This window comes from Oryzias melastigma, linkage group LG16, assembly GCF_002922805.2.
Source record: "Oryzias melastigma strain HK-1 linkage group LG16, ASM292280v2, whole genome shotgun sequence".
NCBI lineage: Eukaryota > Metazoa > Chordata > Actinopteri > Beloniformes > Adrianichthyidae > Oryzias > Oryzias melastigma.
The window spans coordinates 12756937-12778968 of NC_050527.1; the positions used below are offsets into that span (position 1 = coordinate 12756937).

General features: G+C 34.3%; 1 protein-coding gene across 5 annotated transcripts in view; it reads left to right on the forward strand.

Annotated features, from left to right (window-relative positions):
• LOC112143303 (CUB and sushi domain-containing protein 3) overlaps window positions 1-22032 on the forward strand; it is a gene marked incomplete at its 5' end in the record, with an annotated part of 317263 nt that overhangs the window by 50359 nt on the left and 244872 nt on the right. For all 5 annotated transcript variants that reach the window (XM_024267159.2, XM_024267162.2, XM_024267160.2 and 2 more), the window contains 1 exon segment: window positions 5609-5803. In XM_024267159.2, coding sequence (XP_024122927.1) covers window positions 5609-5803 — 195 coding nt within the window.

Consider the following 22032-nt stretch of genomic DNA (forward strand, 5'->3'; position numbering starts at 1 on the left):
TTTCTCCCAACCTAATAGTTTGTATTAAAATCCACAGTACCTCTGTGTAGGACCTAATTGAAGTTCAAATGTGGCAGTCTCTTCAACATCTAATTTAAACTCCCTTTAGACATTGTTAATGCCAATGTCCTAGCATCCCGTCTGGAGGTGAATGAAATCTGTCTGCAGCTGACAAAGACGTTCCATAATGAAGAGCTGAGGTCAAACATGTACAAAAAAAACCTCTGATATCTATTTTACCAAAAAATCTGATTGATTACATCCATTTTTTCAAGTGAAAATAAATAATTACATTTTAATTCACGTATAACCAGTGAATTTGACTTTTTTTTACAACACAGGCAATGCAATAATATATACTTGTGTATGTATGGACAAAAACAAACATTCCTTATATAGGTATATTGGCAGCATGCGTTAAATATATCCAATAGAAGACAAAATAGTGTGTTAATGAAAAAAAATGTGTGTGTTTGTGTATATATGGATATTATGGTTATTATTCTATGTATATTGTACAATGTGTTAATAAAGAATATTTTAATGAACTTTAATTTAGGATTATTATTATAAGTTCCCTGTAAGGGTCAATTTATAATGAAGGCTTTAATTAGAAATGCTTCTTCCTGCTACCTTTCAAACATGGATGTTAGATATAATATACTCATTGTCAATTGCGTTAATACAAATCTGATTGTAACAATATGTAAACCAACATGTTTAAATAAAGCAAAATAACAAAAAGGCAACACACACTCCCCACACTCGTGACTTTCTAACTCTGACATGTAACACAAGGAACTACAGAAATGATCAAAAGGAGGAAAAAAAACAACCTAATAACCTATAACTAGAGCTAGTGAACAACAGCAACAGAAAAAGGGGAAAAACACATCTCACACACCAAATATATACAGTCAACAGGATCATTACAGGGTATAGTCATTTCTGTTTGTTTTTGTGACTCCTCTCACAGGATCTGTGCTCTGCTGTCTCCATACAAACAGCTTCCTATTGACTTCCATTGATAATCACAGCAGGAGAGTTTGGATGACGATGAGATGCATTCAGTGAAGTTATGTGAACAATACAAACAATCAAAGTGCCTCATCATTGCTTTTACTGTAAGAACAAAAATACTTGTCCACTGTGCTTAATGGGGTTAGGCTACATAACGTAAAATACTAAACAATTTGAATACTTTTTATAAAAAAGAAAAAAAAAGGGTTGTTATAAAAATGGTTTGTCACACACATTGAGTGTTGCACTGCTTTGTTCTTTACTAAATGACTGGATGGTTTACTAGATTTACACAGAACTGCATTTATTTTTATTTTGAAGAGGGAAAACAGATGTTTGATTGTCAAAGGATAGAATTAAAATTGTTATTTTCATTTTAAAGTTGGAGCCACATTTCAGGTATTGGTGTGTATTTTGTACATTGATTGAACAGTAATAAATAAACCCAATTAAATGTGTTATAAAAGAGTTCAAGAAATATATTATTTTTACTTCAGAACTGCTTAATTGCCATCAAAACAGCTAGTGACCATTAAAACCTCATGAAAAGTTGTCATAAAGATATATATATAGTTCTTGTAAAATTTGTCATGATCAGACAGAACACTTCATAAGTTATCAAATTTCTGTTTTTCTCAGTGCAATCTGTTTAATTTATCTGGAACATCTGCTAACTGAAATTAGAGCTGTCAGAGGAGCAAGGTTCATAAGACAGAATCAGTTTTTCTGCACTTGTTAAAACTCTTGGTGGTTCATAAAGTTTACCTAAATGTTTTGATAAGTGTTAACTTTTTCACTATCAAGACAGAATTTAATATTTAAAGAAAAAAAGATTAAAAGATTGTAAACTTTGATAGCATCTTCATAAAACTGGCTAAACAAATCAGTTTGTGTGTTTCAAATCAATAACTCTACAGAATTGAGGTATGTTAGTTAGAATTATTGTGCAGCCTTGAAGGCAACTCACCTCCTATCACTTTAATCAGCTGTATTAGTTCTGACAAAGCAATCGTTTATTTGGTAGAACTTCTCAGGGTTTGACACACTTTTTATAGTAAAAAAAAATCATTGAAGTTTTCTTTTATTAGTAAAATGTGACTGCCTTTTGCCCCTAACTTAACAATCTGAAAACAATAAGTCCAACCACAAGATTTTCAAAAGTACCAAGTTTATCCAATAATCTTTATAACTAATTTATGGAGAGAATTTAAGCTCACCATTCTGAGATGATTCCAGCTTTATGACATGGGGTCTTATCCTGCTGGAAGCAGCCATAGATGCTACACAGTGTTCATAGAGGGATATACATGGTCATCAACAATACTCAGATAGGCTGTAGTGTTGGAACCAATGGTGAGGGTCTCAAGGTGTGCCAAGAAAATGAACCCCACATCATTATACCACCACCACCAGTCTGAACCGATGATTCAAAGCAGGATGGATCCCCATTTTCATGTTTTTGATGCCAAATTCTGATCATGAATAAAGACAGAAAAAAAAAAAACATTTGAACAAGACAAAACCACATTCACTGCTCCACCGAGACTCAGACAAGATAAAGTGATGATCTGCAGACTTCTAACAGTTCTGTCAGTGCGCTGATGCACAGCGTTTAAGTATGATTTAATGCATTGCCAAGAGGGAAAGTTGTAAGCAGTGATCTTAGAGAAACAGTGTGTGTTGCTCATAAATCTAGGGTTAGTTAAAAAAAAAAAAATCAAACAATTTCCATTTTACTCTATTCCAGCGAGAAAGATTGCTCTCAACTCCCAGGAGTTTCCACACATACACCCCAAGGTCACAAATACAACGCTCAGGAAAAACAAACATGAGCAACAAGTAATTACCTGCAGCTTTGCAATTCTAAGTGAGCATAATAAATGTTAAAGTCTATGTCAAAGTCTATTTTAGTTCACCTGAGAGTAGTTGAGTATAGTTGGAGAAAAGGCTTCTGCCTAAACTTTAGGCACAGTCAAAGAAAAGACAGACTCACTGGTTTCTCAACAAATCAAACATTGTGGCTGATTTTCTAACAGTATAAAAAAGTTTATTTTATTATTACATTCCATTTTCACAACTGTATTTATTGTATGTGGGGTCATGGAGTGTATGTGTCAACATGAGAAGTAAGGAAAGCAAAGGGATGGGCTGACATTAATTTCAATTATTGTACCCATATATGTTATAATTATTTAATTGTAAAGCAACAGTTCATGGCATAAAAGTGATAAATAAAGTTGGATTTGATTTGAAAAGAGCATCCATTTGTATTCGGTAGATTTATCCCTGGAGTGTATAAAATGTTTTGGTCCCTCACAGCTGAAACTATGGTAACACTTTAGATGAGGTGCTGCAAAACACTCAATATAATGCTGACAAAGATAGTTAATGCATTTGTTAAGATTGTAAGCAGTTTATGAAGACAATGGTCTCACTTTAGATGTTAATGAATCTTACCAAGTATGATAATAAACCTTATTCGGCTTATTGTGCTAATAAATGTCTTATAATCACTCTATAAACACATTAATACGGCTATTTAATGTGTTAATAAAGCTTATTAAAGAATCTTATTGTAAAGTTATAATAAAGATAATATACCTCTTAAGTACTTCATTGTACAATGTTTCTTAAAATATTGTGAGACCTGACATTTGCATCACATTTTTACCATCATACAGGTCGTATATTTTAGACTGATGGGTCAAAGCATCAAACTGGGCTATTAACTGATAATACTGAAAATGGTTATCTGACACTCTGCTTTAATGTTACTGTATAAGTGACTGCATAAATGGGACCAGATATTCAGAACCATTAGCATGTATCATGAAGAATAAACAAAACATCCATTAGCCAAGGCCGTGTGATAATTCACTGCATCATTGGTTTCTGAGAGGCTAAATCTATGAATGTGATCGCATGTTTAGCTCCATTATTAGGCAAAGCAGACATTAGTGTATTAAAGATTGCTAAACCACCATCATGGACTGTCTGGCTTTTCACTTTTCCTAATACATTTTACTTCATACAATTTTCTTTTTTCTCTTAGGAAATTCTAGCTATTAATAAATTATTCCCCCAATATATTAACCCACATCACCAGGTTACTGTTAACATAAGAGTATTAAGAGTTATTGATGAAACACTTAATGAAAGGGAACTTCTAGAGGATTGAAACTTTAACCAAAACCAATAACTTGATTGTCTCTATGCATCAATGGGGAATACTTTGGTAGATTGAAGTCAAATAGTTGAAAATATCTGAATATGAATTAGATCTAATACTGTGAGGTTCCTGACTATGGTTGTACCAAGACACTGACAGATTTTTGAACTCCACTAAAACAATCTGAGGTCGATCAGCACAACCAGAATTCCAGAATTTATACCTGTGGCACACTGGATCATAAGTCAAGATTTAAGTATGTCTTATGATTTAATAAATACAGCACAGTCACTTAATTAGCTGTGATTTGGTTTTTGTTCGTTAGATTTATGACTTCCTGGCTTAGAAGCACTATAAAGGACAAAATAAACTGGTTTTATTTTTACCACCTGCCATCACATTTGCTGCATTGAAACCATCCTACAACAAGGTGTCTTTTATTTTGAAAGGAAGTCATGCAAATCTCTGTCAAAAGTTAGAGTGAGATTTTGAAAAATTGCTATTTTCTCTTTATGTTTATGCTTTATTGATGCCAGAAACAATAATAGTTGATTTATCTGAATCACAACTGTGGCAATAACATATCAGGACCTTTTTTTGTTTTATTTTTGAAAGAAGACTTTGGGGTTTAATTTTTGGTTGTGGTCAGTGAGAATTTGACCTGAATGGCTCTTTTAAGGGTCAAAGGTTGCAGACCCCTTTTCTGAACCAAAAACAGAGCAGAACAGATTTAACAAAAGATGAGTGAAAAAAATAAATCTAATAGGAACATTAAGGGGAGCTAGACCTAAAACTTTAATGTCATCAGTGCTTTGTGATGGTAAATCTAGAACTATCATTTAATTTGTCCAATTTTCATTCATGAAATAATCTAAATAACCTTCAATTAAGTCTAAATGGTTTTACGACATATTTTTTTCCCAAATTAACATTTTTTCATTACTTTTTTCAAATACAATATTCTGTATTTCACATAAAACAGCATTGATGCTGAGCCTGTTAGAGTTCACAACCATAAATTATTAGAGTATAACTTCATACACAATGATCATAATAAAGGCCTTCATCTTAACAGATTGAATAATGGGGTTCATTAAAGTGTCTGGCTGATGAGGGGGTCTCATAAAGACTTTATAAGTTACACCAGGAGAAAACTAGAAGAGGATTCCACAGCAGCGTGAACAGACTGAGAGTTGAGTCAGGAGCTGGCATCTCCCCCCTTTTGGTCACTTCAATCATGACCGTTGCTATTGTTGTTTTTTGGAAGCTAGGATGAGCAGATGAAGCTGTGTTATGAGAGTTTGATCAGCTGAAAGACAAAAAATAAATAAATAAAAGGCAATATTTTTGTTTTAGACGGCTAAACCTCAAATTTGTCAATAAAGTTCCTTTAACTAAGTTCTTTTGTTTCACTTTTAGAGCTCAGGAGTGGCTCGTGTGGAAACCCTGGAGTCCCGTCCAAAGGTATATTGAACGGGACTCAGTTCAACGTGGGGGACAAGATCCGTTACCGCTGTGTAACTGGCTACGTCCTGGACGGACATTCACTCCTCACCTGTGTGTCCAGCACAGCCGGAGTGGCAGTTTGGGATTTCCCAGTACCGATCTGCAGAGGTAAGTTTATTTATTGATTTTTTATAACCAAAAACTTCCAGTCAAACACCCATTCCAGCTGCATGGAGCAGTATTGAGATCTCATCACATCACCCTCTTGGCTGTAACGGCAGGTAGATTAGTTTGCTCTGACCTCTACTTATTAGCTGCCAAATGCTAATTACTTTTTAATGATTGACAGATTGATGGCTGCGTTGTTGGTGGGTATATCTGTACTTCATTTACTAAATTATGGCTCAAGCTTTCATTAGGGTAATAAATATATTTATAACCTAATGGGACTGAATGATCCTAATCGTGTTAAAGATGCTGATTAGAGCTTTCATGGATCAAAAGGGTTAATTAAATACTTCTCCCCGTGGAGGATGTAGCTTCAAAATGTTAACAGGGTTAATATTTTTTTAGGTTTAGGATTTAGTTGCATTTCTTTGCCTCAGACTTTAGGCATTCAAATACCTTCAGGGTTTTAAACATTTATAAATTCCTAAAAGAATAAAATTGAGAAATTTCACCGACCGGTCCAAACGGGGCTAAAGTTGGTATTTTTAAGCTTCTGGCTTATGAAAATCAATTTTTTTAAAATATAAAATGCCACTAGAAGAAATTTTGTTTAAAAAGTTTAAAAATATCAGTAGATAATTTTTATACAGATGATGAAGATTCAATGAAAAAAAAATGATTGATTTGTAGAAATTGTTTCTGATTTGACAAAAATAAAAATTCCATAAAACAAACATGTTGTTTCCCATAGAATGTCTTTTTAGCTCTAAATCCAGGCTCCGATTATCTTTCAGGGAAAAAAGATTGATCATATTTAGTCTTTACATAAATCCTCATTCATTTGGTATTTTTTTTAACACAAAGGAACATTTTCTGTGCTAAAGTTTCTGAACTGATGTCTTCCTAATTTAGCCTTTCTATAGGAAAATTCTCAAATGTCCCTTTTATAATTTCCATAAATCAGCAACATTTTTTGATTGAGTCATCATTCATGTTTGCAGCTGGTTTGAACGTCAAAATGGAGGCTAACAACCGGATGCTAGCTTCAGCTACGTCTGACTTTTATTTTGATGGGTAAATAAAGCAAAAAAAATGACGCAATTATTGTAAAACTGGTATTTTCTGAAGATAATATAAACGTGAATCCACTGTGTCTCCACCTTTATTATCCATGTCTGCGAAACAGTCAAATCTTTTGCCGCGTGTTAGCTAGAGCGGCTTCTGCTACATGAGAACAACTGTCTCAATAATTCTGTATGTAGATAAAAACTCCCACTTTTGTCTATAAAAGTTTTAATGTTCTTTGAAGTCAAAGGTCTCACTGACTCCTTTCTCTCAGAAGAAACTTTCCAAATACGTTTAATGTTTGTTTTCTGTGTTTAGCCTTGAGCTACTAGCTTAGCAAACTAGTTAGCTATTCTAGTTAGCTGCTTCAAATCCATTGACCAAGACATGTTGGGAACTGTATCCAGAAGTCTTTCAAAATAAAACGTCATTTAGGATCAGAGAATAAACAAAACTGAAATAATCTAAGTTGGCGCATTTATTAATTTTTTTCTGTATTCGGCCTGGTGCCAAGTGACCCCTGGACCGGAGGGTTGGGGACCACTGCAGGCCATTGGAGTTGACTGCATGAAGTTGCTTTATATTTGCTTTTTAACCGTGTTTTCTTTAAGATGTTGCAAACGGCAACTTTGGAGTTTTGAAACTTTCTGCATTTCTTTTGAAATTTCCTTCAAAGCAAAGCCTAAAATAGCTGCAACATTCTGACTCAAATACATCAGCAAACTGATGCGCTTGCTTTGTAAAAAACCGCATCAGTTTCTTCAAACACCCCGCTCTGAGTTGCACTGCATTATTACTGTTTTAAGGGGCAGAATCTGTTTTTGTTGCCTCACTTTGTTCACTGCTGCTGCAGAAGAGCAGCAGAAACGATAAGCAGAGGGCCTTCCTGTGGATTAAAAAGCTGCTTTTTATAGATTCCATCATGGACACGAGGAAAGCAGGAAATGTCCCAGAAGAATTACGGACACTTGTGTGGACTCACTGAGGTCTGCCCATAAGTGTGGTCTGGGACTTATTTATTTTCACACTATTCCAAGAAAACACCATTACAAGACTGTTTCTGTCCATAATGTCTCAAGAAGCACTGTTCTTGGAACTTTGGGAGCGGAAAAACCCCACAAATGTCCCAGAACACTTCTCTGTAAGGACGGAGCAGTCTAAAAACATCCTTAGTGGCTCTTCAGTGTTTCAATAATTCCCATCTATGTAGTTTACATCACTTTATCCCTTTTTAAAGTTTGACTAAAGGTACTTAAACAGAAAACTCCCACACAGACGCAAAAATTGTTTACTTATATAAAAAAATGCGGAAAAATATAGCATGAAAAGTGAATTTGCATTACATAGTATGTATTAGGAACCAGAATTCGGTCACATGATCAGTTTCCAAACCAGAGGCGTCCAAACTTTTTGCAAAAGGACCAGATTTGGTGAAAATATTTGAGGGTCAACCATCCGGCCTGACATCGTTTGAACTATTTTAATAATATTAAATGCACATGATCTTTTTTATTGTTTTTTTTTTTTTTTTGCAATAGAATGAATATTATTCATTTACATTAAAAATGATTCCTAAATATGCTTTTACCAAAATTACATAAAAATGTTCCCACGTTCAGTCCCACTTAGTTTATCGTAGATAGCATGTCATCCCTCTTGATACTGAACTCTTTGAAGACGCTCACAGTCTCTTGTTATTTTGGGTCGACACAATTGTTTCATTTTTCACTGAAAAAAAAAACAATTTAATTCCCATGTGTCCTGGAAGCGATAGCCCTCACTGTCAACTTTTCTTTTTCATTTACAGCTGGCATTTTAGCAATAAGCTAGAAAGTGTAACAGACAGGTCGCACAACAGTGTTGACACAAGTTTACAAAGGCTTAAAACGCAATTTAGCCAAACACAATCAAGAAATTGTACACCTAGTTTTTAGGAACCAAACACTAAATCAACTGTCTGTTGATCTCTATGAGTGTGGCTTTTAAATTTTTGTCTATTGGTCGTTACCACATTTATGACAAATTAAGATAAACTTGTTTAATTCATGACAATATAGTCAAGAACCGTCTGTGTGCTGACCCCTACAGGCTGAAACGAGGAATTGCAGTTGAATTTTGTGATTGGTCAAAAAAAGAAAAAAATTTGTGATTGGAAAACTGGTGTAAAGCCCAGAAGTTTCACGTCATCGTACTTTGCAGCTCCAGTATAAAAGCCCCGCCCATCTTTGATTCTGTAACGGTTGGTCGTTAGCTTTAGCTTTAGCATGCATGGCTAATAGGTGTTTTGCCTTACACGACTTTCCACTAACTTTTCAGACTCCAACTGCCCTGTTTGGTTACCCTTTAATGATTCGGCATTCGGCCCACGAGCCGGACTTTGGACATGCCTGGTCTAAACTCTCCAGGCTGATTTTACATTTCATGTAGTTTCAACAGAAAAATAACAGCTGAGCTTAGTGTTGTTCTCATATGAGGAAGTGCTGCCCGCATTAACCCTTTTACACCGGAGCTTTTTACATTCTTTCTATTGGCGTAACTCTTCAAGCAGAGAAACCGAAGTGGAGAAAAGCAGCCTTGTGCTGATATGCAACTCTGCCCAGCACTGAAGCGTTTACGCATTGGACGTAAAACCGAGGATTTTGTTGGGAGAAAAGTGAATTTTGGCAAAACAGGTTACCATTTTTGAAAAATACCATGAAGAAGACAAAGAGAATTTGTCATTTCTGTAGCTGGGATAATAGCATTTTGCACATGTGGGTCAAAGATCCATAAAGTTTTATCACAGACTGAAGAAGAAAAAGTCAAATTAAGAACGTTGCCTCAAACTTTACAAAAATAATTGTTTGGATTCCCTAGAAAAAACTTAAATCAAGAACTTGTTTAACAAAAAGTATATAATTTGTTGTATAATCTTTTCTAGTTGATGTTTACCTCAATTGGGATAATTATCCCCGTCTTATACGTTTTAAAATCATAGATTTAATTTTGTGCCTACTGTAAAAACCAAGGCTGTAGTTTTGCATCTATCTCACAACATAAAGCACTGAAACAAAAAACAACCAACAGTTTGATACTCAAGTGTAAAAGCATGCACTGTTGTGCAGCAGGAAGGTAAAAAAAAGGCTTAAAATAGAATGAAACGACAATTAACAGAAAATACAGTTAGCCAAACTTTTCTTTTTTAAATGAGGTTGAGCAGATGTGTTATTTTAAACCTATAACAGATGTTGCAGCATATTTTCAGATTACTCAGAGACCATAATGTTACCAAGATAACCAAACCTAATGATCAGATGTGAGATAGAAAAGTATTTGTTGTTTTACAAGCTAATATAAACTTGTACCAAAGTCACTTGTTTTTCTCGGCATACAATGTGAAAACTGGGATTGTTGTGCAAATTAATAAGTGATAGTGCACACGAGATGTCCTGACAAACTGCATCTTTTTGATTTTGCGTTTCTGTACTGTTAAAACAAAAAAAATGATGCTAACATCTATGATGAACTTTAATATTTTATGTACTATATTAATTAGTCTTTATATCTTGTGTGACTTCTTGCTCTTTTTGTGCTAAACAGAATGTAAGAGATAATGCCAGATGAAATGTGCATTATCAAAAATGAAAAATGAACAACGTTGAACCCTGAAGGTCATTAACGTCTGATAATGCACACTTAACGTCATTATCTCTCTTATTTCATGGTCTCTTTTCTCTTACAATCAATTTTTAGTTCTTTATTCTTATCATATTTTCAGTTTAAACAGCTTTTTCATAAAAAAGTGGACTATTTGATGCTTAGTGAGGCGTGTTGTCATGGTAACACTTGAGCCGACCTCGACTGCAGCGGCAAAAGCGATATATGTATGCTGATCATCATGATAGGTTAAATAAAGTCTCAGTTTATAGATAAAGTTCACCTCTTACTGCTTGTTTTTGTCTAGATGATGAAACAAAAGTTTGTTTCAAAGATGCCTGTGCAGTTATTTGGGCTTTGTGACCAGAAATCCTTCTTTAGGTGTGCATTATCACTGTCCATCATACCTTTTTAATCCACACCCAGCAGCCAATCAGAATCGAGTATTCACCCAGACCATGATAGAAATATGCATGATGACAAAAAAGATTTTATTGTTATAAATGTGTTTTTACTAGGACCGTCCAAAATAATAAAAAAAAAATATTATTTTTTTCTTTTAACTGAGCAAACAGATACTAGCTGAGAGTTTCTAGTGTCTGTTGTGACAGATTTTATTGTCACAACAGAGGTTTATTGAGTATAAACTCCTTTTGTATTTTATGCTAAACTTTATTTATATTGATTATGTTTTAAAGTTTTTTTTCTTATGGCTGTATTTCAGCATCTTTGTTTTCTTGGTGTTGCAGACATAAAAGTCTTTGGAGTTCTGCCTATTTGACTGTTAATACGTTTTGTGCACACAAATTACACTTCTGAGTTAACACTATACATGTAAACATTTCCAGAAAATGGTGGGATCAATTGTAATTAATCACACCCTAAAAATGTGATTAATTAATTCATTTTTACAGCACTAGTTTTTACAAAGGGATAAATAATTTTTTGTCGTTTATGTTTACCTTTATTCAAAGTTTCACCTCATCAGATCAGTTTTACAGTTATTACAGAAAAAAACAAAACATTCTAAAGCAAGAACTGGTTGATTTCTGGCTTTTATTTCTCCTTTTAAAAATAATGAAACACTTAAAAAGTTACAGATTTTACTTTTTTTAAAATCTGGCTTTAAGAGTTTTAAATGTTAATCAAAGCAGCTCATTTTACACTGCAACAAAGGATAAAGATGGCACAGTAAAAAGCAGCAACGGTGGGGTTTCTGCAATCTGAGGACTGCAGCAGCTTTTACCTCTACGGGGCAGAAACAATATTTTTTTTGGGTCCGGTACATCTTTAGCTACACATTCCCGACAAAATCCACACCGGCTACTGTATGTGGGCAGATGGTCTTCTGATCATATTTCTTCAGAGATTCTGCCACATGTGCTCATTACCAATTGTTCTTAGGGTAGACACAGCAAAACACAAAAGTCCCCCCAAATCACACGTCCTTCTCCCAACACCTCAGCCTGGGACTTTCCTGTGCTGCTGTCTGTTTCTGTTTCATCTGTTTCCCGATTCTATTCTCCATCCCTCCCCAATTTTAGAAATCCACTGTTTGTCAAACTTGTTTGTATATGACTGATAGGGCGACTGACAGAGGAAGGAAAAGAGAAAAAAAAAATGCAGGAAGTAAACCTCCAGCAGTCTCCATGAAGGGACAATAAATACCTCACCAAAAGTAGCTGTCGTTAAATACTATTTTAAGAAATGAAACTATGACTACTGCCAAAATAATGATGGCTTGGTAACGTGAAGTTATTGCAGGCTTTGTTGACAACTCATTCAGCGACTGTTCAGGAAAGAAGACTACAAAAAACGGAGATGTTAAAAATGTTTCCACTTTGGAAAATGTAAAAATGGATTTTGAAGGGATAAAGTGAGTTTGAGAATAAATCAGATTTTATGTTTTAACATATTTATATTTCACATGAACAACTATTCAAAAAAACAAAGCAATTGTAACATTTTTTTAGTTTTATAACTATTATTTTGATAGAGAATACTATTACTATTCCCATTTTTTCCTGTTTGGAGTTGAGGGGTTGCTGGAGCCTAGATTACTTTGGGCAACGGAGTGGTATCCCCCAAAAGTTCCATCGCAGGGCTGGACAAATATACACAAAACAAACATAAAAAAGGTAAAAGAAAAAATAATTTAAAAAAAAGGCAAGCAAGACACAAAAAAATGAAATAAGAATATGAAACTATTGAAAAAGGGAAGTATTTTGTGAATGAGTGATAATTGGAGATTCTATTCGGTATTCATTGTGTACTATCATTACTAACAAAATAAGCAACAACCTTTATTTTTATCATTTTAGTTTTATATATTAAAACTGAAATAAAAAACAATATAATTATATATTTAGAAATAAAATGATGAACATTTCACTATAATTTTTCTGGTGTTAAATTTCCCAATCATATTATTAAACTGCATGTATGACGGTAGTAATCATGGTGACAGTTGTGTTATAATACATCTGAAGAGGATCTGCACATGCTTTTTTGTATACACTTATTTATGCTGCTTACACAGTTGAACAAATGTGCATTCATTTTTTCATTTCCTGTTTTTTTCTTTGATCTAAAAAAATAAATTTTATAATACTTATAACTGTGGATTAAAAGTGTTTTTGGAAAATGGATTTAAAAAATAAACAGATTAATTAATGAATGCCTGCTTCACCTTAAAGAGACTAGTAATAATATTAAATATATTGTGTAATTTTTTGTTGTTACCGTTCCAAAGTTCTGTCAATTAGAGGCCATTTTGAATGACTGACTAGTTATCAGTGAGTGTATAAATTATTGTTTTCATAATAAAATAATAATAATAAAAACATAAAAATAAAATTACTGTCACTCTATTGTACCTAAATTTTATATTGTAAATACCCTAAATTCATATCTTTGCTTATGCACTGTAATCATATTTATGAGACGTGTGCTGCCGACCTCTTGGCCAGGTCACCCTTGAAAAAGAGATCCTGATCTCAACAGGTTTTTATCTGGTTAAATAAAGGTTACTACATATGTGTGATGAAGGTTTTATATGTTTAGAATAATATGTTTGAGCTAAAGTAAAGTAAAGTAAAATAAGCTAAGCTAAACTACAGTAAGCTAAACTAAACTACAGTAAGCTAAACTAAACTACAGTAAGCTAAACTACAGTAAGCTAAACTAAACTACAGTAAGCTAAACTAAACTACAGTAAGCTAAACTACAGTAAGGTAAACTACAGTAAGCTAAGCTAAACTACAGTAAGCTAAACTAAACTACAGTAAGCTAAACTACAGTAAGGTAAACTACAGTAAGCTAAGCTAAACTACAGTAAGCTAAGCTAAACTACAATAAGCTAAGCTAAACTACAGTAAGCTAAACTAAACTACAGTAAACTAAGCTAAACTACAGTAAGCTAAACTACAGTAAATTAAGCTAAGCTAAACTAAAGCACACTAAGGAAAGCTAAACTAAATTTATACCACTGCAGAATACTTGTATTGAAGGTTGTGTAGACTTTAGTAATGACAAATATTGATTACAATTTATCAAAAAAGAACGCCACTACAGAAATGCAGCTCTTCTAATGTATTGTAAATAAATTGTAAAACTTTGAACTACATGAATAATTTGAAGTAAAATAAAGGTGAAGTGAGATCAGCACTAAATTTGGTGAAAGCTGCAAATGTTTACAAGGTGATAGTTTGTTGTTGAAACTGCTGTGGAGAGAAAAGTTGTTTCTGAACTTGCTGAATGTTATCTGGACATCCTTGTTTGACCTCTGAGAGGCCAGGGGACCCAACACTGTGGGCTGGGTGGAACAAATTCTTAGTAATGGCATGTCCTCTCCTGAGATTCTTCCTGTGAATGCACTTAGTTAGCAAAATAGAAGCATGAGGTTGCTATCCCAATCTGTTGCAGATGGTTTCCCATCTCATCAGGAGTATATAAAGCTCCTGTATCAGTGGTGCAGTTGCTCTAAATGTTATAATACTACAGATGTCTGAAATTAGATGGTTCTCATTCAATGTCTTTATGAAGAACCCTTTTGAAGAGACAAGGCCTGTTGGTTGTCCAGGAGAAGACGTCAGTAATCCAGATCCCTAAAAATTCAAAACCCAGAGCCAGCTTGTGCACATCCTTGATGAGTTATGCCATGTGCTAGCGTCAGTGCTGTCTCAAATGTTCCATTTTTCTCTGAGAGAAATTCACTGACATCTCTGAGTCCATAAAGAAAGAGATTTCCAAAGAGGAGTCTGTTGCCTCCTCTTCAGCAATAAAAGCTCCTTTGAGATATTATCTTAACACTTCCAGGCCGGCATTTCTACACAGGATGGTAAAAGGCACATCTTCACTCCTTCTAAGGAGTGAAGATGTTCACATGCTTAAACAAAACACTGGAGGACAACAAAAAAAATAAGAAAAAGAAATTGACTTTGAATATGTTTAAAGAAATACTCTCCAAATCATGGAAGAACCTCTTTCTGCAAACTCCTCGTTTGAGTCTTTGCAGTGCAGTGGATTTAGGGTTTTATGACTCAATGAGTCATTATTTAATGAACTGCTGCAGGACAGAAGTTCTCTTCGTCCGTAGATGTTTGGATTTGAGTTGAATTATTTTTTTCAAATTCACTTGGCTTGACAGACACATGTAGAAGATGTTAATCTGCCATACATTAGGTTTTTTGAATGTAATTAAACATGATTTGACGCTGACATAGCCTCCTTACAGACTTTGACAGGAAAAAAATGCCTTTGCAATTCTTTATGATTTCATTAAGATTCTGGTTACAGGGTAAACTATATTTAGCTTCACAACATGCTGTATTTTGTCAAAACTACATGTGTATTAGGGTGGTAGATGAAATTAAAGACAAAATAACAGTTTGATTTGACATTTGGGAAAGCAATTAATAAAGCGTATTTAGTTAGTTTGGTAACACTTCATAATAATTACATACTAAGCATGAGTTAAGCATTATTTGAGCATGAATTAACACTTAATTAATTATTTATAAAGCATCACTCCTACTTTATGAAGCATTAGTTGTTACTTTGTTAATGCTTAATAAAGTAGAGTGAGGCTTTATAAATGATTGAGTGCTAACTCATGCTCAATTTATGCTTAACTAATGCTTAAAAGTGCATAGTTATTATATTTATGAGTTATTCATATATTTTCTATCATTTTTTATTAGAATCTATCTCATTTAGGCATTAGGTATAATTTATTTTAAATTATTATTTTCATTTAAATGTGTTCCTAGTGGTCTATTGATAATGATTATGCCATTTTAAGGCAATTAAAAAAAAATGTTTTCTAGGACATAGTGTCTGCAGAGCAGCAGTAGTTCATTAGAACTTCGCCTCTGAGTTGTGGGTGAGACTGTGGGTGTGGAGCGACCCGCCTTCCCTTCCTTGTTTCTGAGAGCTCACTGTCTACATGCTCTCCCATTAGCTTACAGCTCCTCACATCTCCAACCAAATATTACCGGTGCAACAAAAATAGCGAGTAATGTTAGAGCTATCCAGCCGAACAGTTTTGTACCAGATGTCTATGAAAACAAAGACATACATGGTGTTACAGTGATAAAAATAAACCCAGAAGAAGGAAGACTTGGAACAAATACAGATAATTACATAGATTTATTAACAAAACCAACACACAGATGTAAGACACCTTGTTATTAGTGACAAGAAGGTGAAACCTGGGGGACAAGGTATCCAGGAGAGGTCACATCTGACCTGCAGAGAAGAAAACAAATGAAAACCCCTGAAACTAAAGCACAAGAAGCAAACCATTACATACGGATCTAGTTAGCTACAAGTGGATCCATCAGAATGGAGCAGAGCAGGGAGCTCGTATGTTGCCCAATGCATTTTCAATGTCACAAATAAGCTCTTTTTCAAACTACATATTTTTGTCTGCCCCTGATTTTCAACAATTTGAATAATGAAATACAAAGAAATTAAATTTAATCCATATTATGTTCTCTATTATGATAAAAATACAATGTTTTTACAAACTGTAGACATTATCTTTTAGATTTTTTTTGTCCATCATATTCTTTTTTTGCCTCTTTTTAAGCTATTTTTGAATGTCACTGCATGTTTGCTTCTGACTTTAGTAACCAATCAAATCAAAAGCCTTTTTTAAAATGCTGCTCACCCAGCACCAATCTTCTGTTTAGCTGCATAACTCCTGCGGACCGGCACACTTCAGCCCCTCTGAATGTATGTCAGATCCACTTCGACCTTTCTCCTGCACCTTTGAACCGGAGCTCCTGCTAGTTGTGTGTGATCCACACAGATCCCACTTTCTTCAACCTCTAAAAGTCCTCGTCTACAGCCTAAGGGAAACCACTTTAGGTCTTCTGAGCCTGGTATGAAATTCCAATTCAGGCTTTGAGTTATGTTGGTGAGGAGAATCTTCCAGCCCACATGATCTTGTGATGTGGTTACAAACAGTCAAGGTCATTCATCCTAATTTCAAATTAGTGTCTTGAACGATTTAATTCAATTGATTTTTTTCCTCCTGTAGATTCCATTATTTTTCTTTTAGACATTACTTTGGTCGTCCGCAGACAGACACACTCATCTATAGAAATGGAACCTAAAATCTATATTCTGGATGTTTTTGTAATACATGTTGCAAAGACAATTGTTGTTTTTAATTCATGATTCAATCAATTTAGAAGAAAACTTTCCATCTCTAGTGTTGCGATCCTGATTACTCTTCTTACTCAATTTTTATGGTAAGATCAATAAATTATCATCTAAACGTATTTTTTCTTTCCGATAGAAAAGCTAGTGCCCCTTTGAGACAAATTAGTACATTTATGTTTGCTAATAAAAGTTGTATTTTTACTATATTTGAATTGAAATAGATTTGGAATAAAGTTAGGTTTGAGGAAATGAGTGGAAGTAATTTGTTCTTGCGTTATTCATCTTGTAGCATGAAATAGTCCAATCTTCTTCAAAGACACCATTATTATAGTAAAAAAAATCAATTATTTTTATTTGATTGTGTTGTAACAATTGTCCTACATTTTAAGGGACACTGTCTTCCCCCTTGGGAACAAAAACGAATCATTCATAATAGCTTATCAATTGTAATAGTATATATCAGTTTCAGAGCTGCTGGCAGCGTGTTCTTCTCTAAATGAAATACATTGTAAAAATGGAATCATGAGAGACACTGGCTTGAGCATCTGCAAAGTATTTAACAGATTACTAGAGGAAGCAGGAGACCTAAAATGGAAATACTAAATTCACTTGGACCAAGAGGATGAAATAATAAACTTGAGTGTTTCAACTAAATTAGACTGACAGACCATTAGGGAGACAGTCGGATAGCATTCAGGTGGTTTCCAGTCACAGATCGTGTTCAGCAGCGGCTCAGTCTTCGGTCTGGAGGCAAAGGATGGTGGGGTCAGTTGGAAACTTTGTAAAGTTCAGAGCACTGAACATGAGAGACGTATAAGACCTTGTCTTGTGATTAATAGTATAAAAATGTCAAGATTCTAAAGTCGATGTGTTTAATTGGGAACACTTTCAGAGCTGGAGGAAAATCTTTGTCTGGAAAAGATGAGTTGAAACTTTGGTCAAGTTTGTGTTCTTTCCACCTCTGCATTTTCAAGAAGGTCCATGAAAGTCTTTTTTTTATACTTTTACGTAGACTAGAAAAATAAGAAATTAATAAGACAATGCAGCACATACGAGTCACGAACTGGCTATTTATTTTTTTGGCAAAATAAATGTTTAAGTAAAATATTTGCATTAAATTAAATGTTCAAAATTTACATGTTCACAAAATTCTGAAATCATTTTTTTTAAATTAATTTAAAGAAAAGGAAAACAATAAAACTTAATTGGTATAAAACGTATACAAAATGATGCTGTTATACAAAAATGCTAACTAAACATTTATTCCTTATATTTATCAATTGTTTAACATCCAAGATTTTGTCGACACTTTAATGAAACAAACTATTTAAGTGCAATATGAATTGCTTCCTGATGGACTTCCATCCTCAACCCCATCAATGCTTCACATGACCTGGAGCAGAGAAAATGAGCGGCTTATTGTAGGCCGTCAATGTCGAACATTAACGCCAGGATTATTACAAAAGAAAACCTAAGGTAGTGTAGAAAATTATACATAAGTTCCTTCCTTTCTATCTTTGGGGGTGAATATTTCTAAGTCGAAAGACAAGTGCTGTATATCTGATCAAAGTCAAGGGGAGTGAGGTTTAATCCCTTCTCAAGTAGCATTAGATTGCTGATGCTGGGGATGTAAATGAGCTCAGTTAAAGCTGTCCTAATCCTCACTGCCATCTTTTTTTTTAACACTGTCACAGATCCTTCTTCATATTTTTTTTTTTTAAAGTTGGAGTATGCTCCACTGATTTGACAGGGAACAAACTGTCTAGGCTGCTTTGCTGCAAAACTTAATTTGCAACATTTTACCTCCGTTCTACCATGTATTCAGCTGTAATATGGCAAGTGAATAAATGAAACCTGCAAGGCATTATCCCACCGAAGGCGGTTAGAATTTCAAGCTTCAAAGGATTTTTAAGCTCATGACAGGAATTCGCCTGCTCGCCATTTACAATACCATCCATGGATGCCCCTAAAAGAAACACAAAACTTACTTTTTTTGTGCAGTTATGAATTTATTTTAAGCACTTTCTCTATTTTCTCATACAATTTGTTAAAAACACCCATAAAGTAACTCTCCAACTTTATTTTTATCTACTAAAAGAGCGTTCCCGTGGTCTTTTTATTATGATTTTGCAGTTTTTAGCCATAAAGCTAAAGTCTGTTGTGTTTGAAGACATTTTTAAAGTGTAACATGAGTTCATTAAAAACTCTGTTTTTTGGGGAAAACTGCAGAAGTTAGGACCATTAATTTCCCATCACCCCCTTGTTTACACTCTCTCCTGCTAGCTTATAGCACCTCACAAACCCAAGCTAACATTAGCGTAGCAAAACAAAACACAGAGCAACATTAGAACTATTCAGCCGCACAGTTCTGAGCCAGACGGCAGCTCAGGTGAGGAAAACGAAGACGTTAATGAATTTATTTGTCTACTAGTGGATAAATCCAAAATTTAGCTGAGAAAAGATACTTTAGCTAGCATTCAGCAGCGGTCGCATCACAAATGGAGCACAGCTTTTTCTTGTTTTCATCTGCTCCAGATCCAACACGTTTGGAATAAAGAAATACCAAGAAAATTTTTTAATCCAAAATTATAATATAAATCTCCTCTATTATGAGGAAAAAATGCTACAAGAACACGTTCAAAACACCAAAAACACAATTTTCCTCGGAGTGGGTCATTACGGAGTTTGGTTATATGTGGCTGTGGACATCTGTCTTGTGGCGTTAGAAGTCTTTGGGGAACACATTATACATTAATCTGCATCAGACAAACAATTTATGCTAAAAAAAAATAACAGTTCTTTATAATTATTCACAGTGAAGAAGGTTATCATTTGCACGCTCATTGTTTATTGGTGGGACAATGTTTTTCACTCTTTTTCCATGGAGCACAAACACTTTGATTTACATAAGCGAATGCCTCCAGACTTTTCTCATCCACCACATTGTTTCTACTTTTTATTGATGCTTGATTGATTTTAAGATTTTATTAGACATCATATGAGTCCCCCTTTGGCCCCAGCTGTCGTGCAGAATCCTGGTTAATGGTGCTTGAGATCTACATTTCAAGTTTTTGCAGCAGGAACATGAGGACTGCCTTGTAAGTGAACATGTAATTTATTTTTATCTTTAATTTCATTCAGAAAACCATACAGGGAGTAGGACTTTGGGATAATTTGATTTTTTTTTTAGTCTGACTTAGAAAAAATAGCCATATATGAATGTTTATAGGAAAAGTGTTGTCTCTTGGCAACTATCATTATATTCTTATTCTATAGTCGACTTATAATTGTGTTTTTTTTTTCATTAAACAAACACAACATTTTATTGGCTCTCAATATTGTTTTACTTTTTATTTTTTTAAGTTTCAACACTATGTGAGAGTTTGACATAAATAATTATTCAGCCAACATAGCGGTTCTGTTCATTTATCCATGACGAGTATGTGAGCCTTCAGAATAAAGAAACATTTTAATTCCAATTACTTCAATGTGTTTTTGCTTTTTAAGTCACAAACTGACAATATCCTATTATTTACAAATATCTTTTATTGCACATTTTCTTTCAGGGCCCATTGAACAAAAACTGTAAAAATAATAGAGTACTGCAAAACAAAGCAATAATTTTCTATCATAATTCCAAATATTTTGTTTGCAGGACTCACAAAAAAATAATCAAATACAAACATGACAACAATAAAAACTCCATTAATGGAAACAGGTGAATTATCATTAGTTAGTGACTTAGATCAACACAACGTGGTGCAAAAAATGATAAAACACATTTCAATATTTTTTTTGTCCCTCTTTTAATTGAATTTTGTTTTGTTTACATGGGAAATAGTCAAATAAATCATGATTTCCGTTCAGTTAATCAACTAGCGCTCATAGTGACAGATGTAAAAATAAAACTTAAGTCTTAAAATTAAGTCGTAGCTTAAATTCACCTTGTATATTTTGCTTAGGTTTCTTTACCTTTATCTTCCATCGCTGTGGAGCTATGAAGAACTTTTTAGCCTTTCCTTTTTTTTAACATTACCAGCATTTCTCCCATCACAGGTCAAACACAGTGTGTCATTAGAGTTCTCAAACATTGATTCTTATCTTTTCCAGCCGTTGTGATACAGATCTGCTGATGCAGATGCTGTGGATCATTTTCCTCCCGCTAGATTAGTTTGGTGTTTAGAGGAGATGGATTCAATGACTGCAAGGTGCCTCGGTCATGTGACAGGAAAACAAGCTGAGATCATCACCCCCTTTAAGCTTCACTGTCGATGTAAGGTGTTTTCTGTCAAAATGCATTGTGAGGTGGGAAATAAACTCCTAGCAACTTCAGTTCTTCATCATTTGTTTAAAGGGCATTGCTCCAAAAGTCATATTGTGTGGTGAACCTGTAAGTAAGCAACTTTACTCCTAAGCAAATCATGCTTCTCAGCCTTGTTTCAGTATTTAGCATGCTCAACTAGACCTGCCAAAAACTATAGCTCTCAGGTTTTTGTGTTCCTCTGAACAACACACATTTTGACCTCAGGGTACATTTATTGAGACATGCGCTCCTGGGAAAACTGTCAACCTGTCTTTAATGCTTTCAGCTTGTTAATAATCGTTCTCACTGTGCAACATCAAGCTCCACTGAGCACGTCCTTTTCTTTTTACACTTTGTTTAACAACATCTGATCCCTCCAGACCAGCAAAACCTCCCGTTCACCGAGAACATGGATAGGCACTTATTATGTCACAATAAATGAGGCTCATTTAACCACTAATTTAAAGTTTTTAGGCTTTTTCAAAGCATTAAAAATATACCCACTTTAACAGTTCTTAGTTTTTATCATACATGAAGTTCAGCAGTATTAGGATTC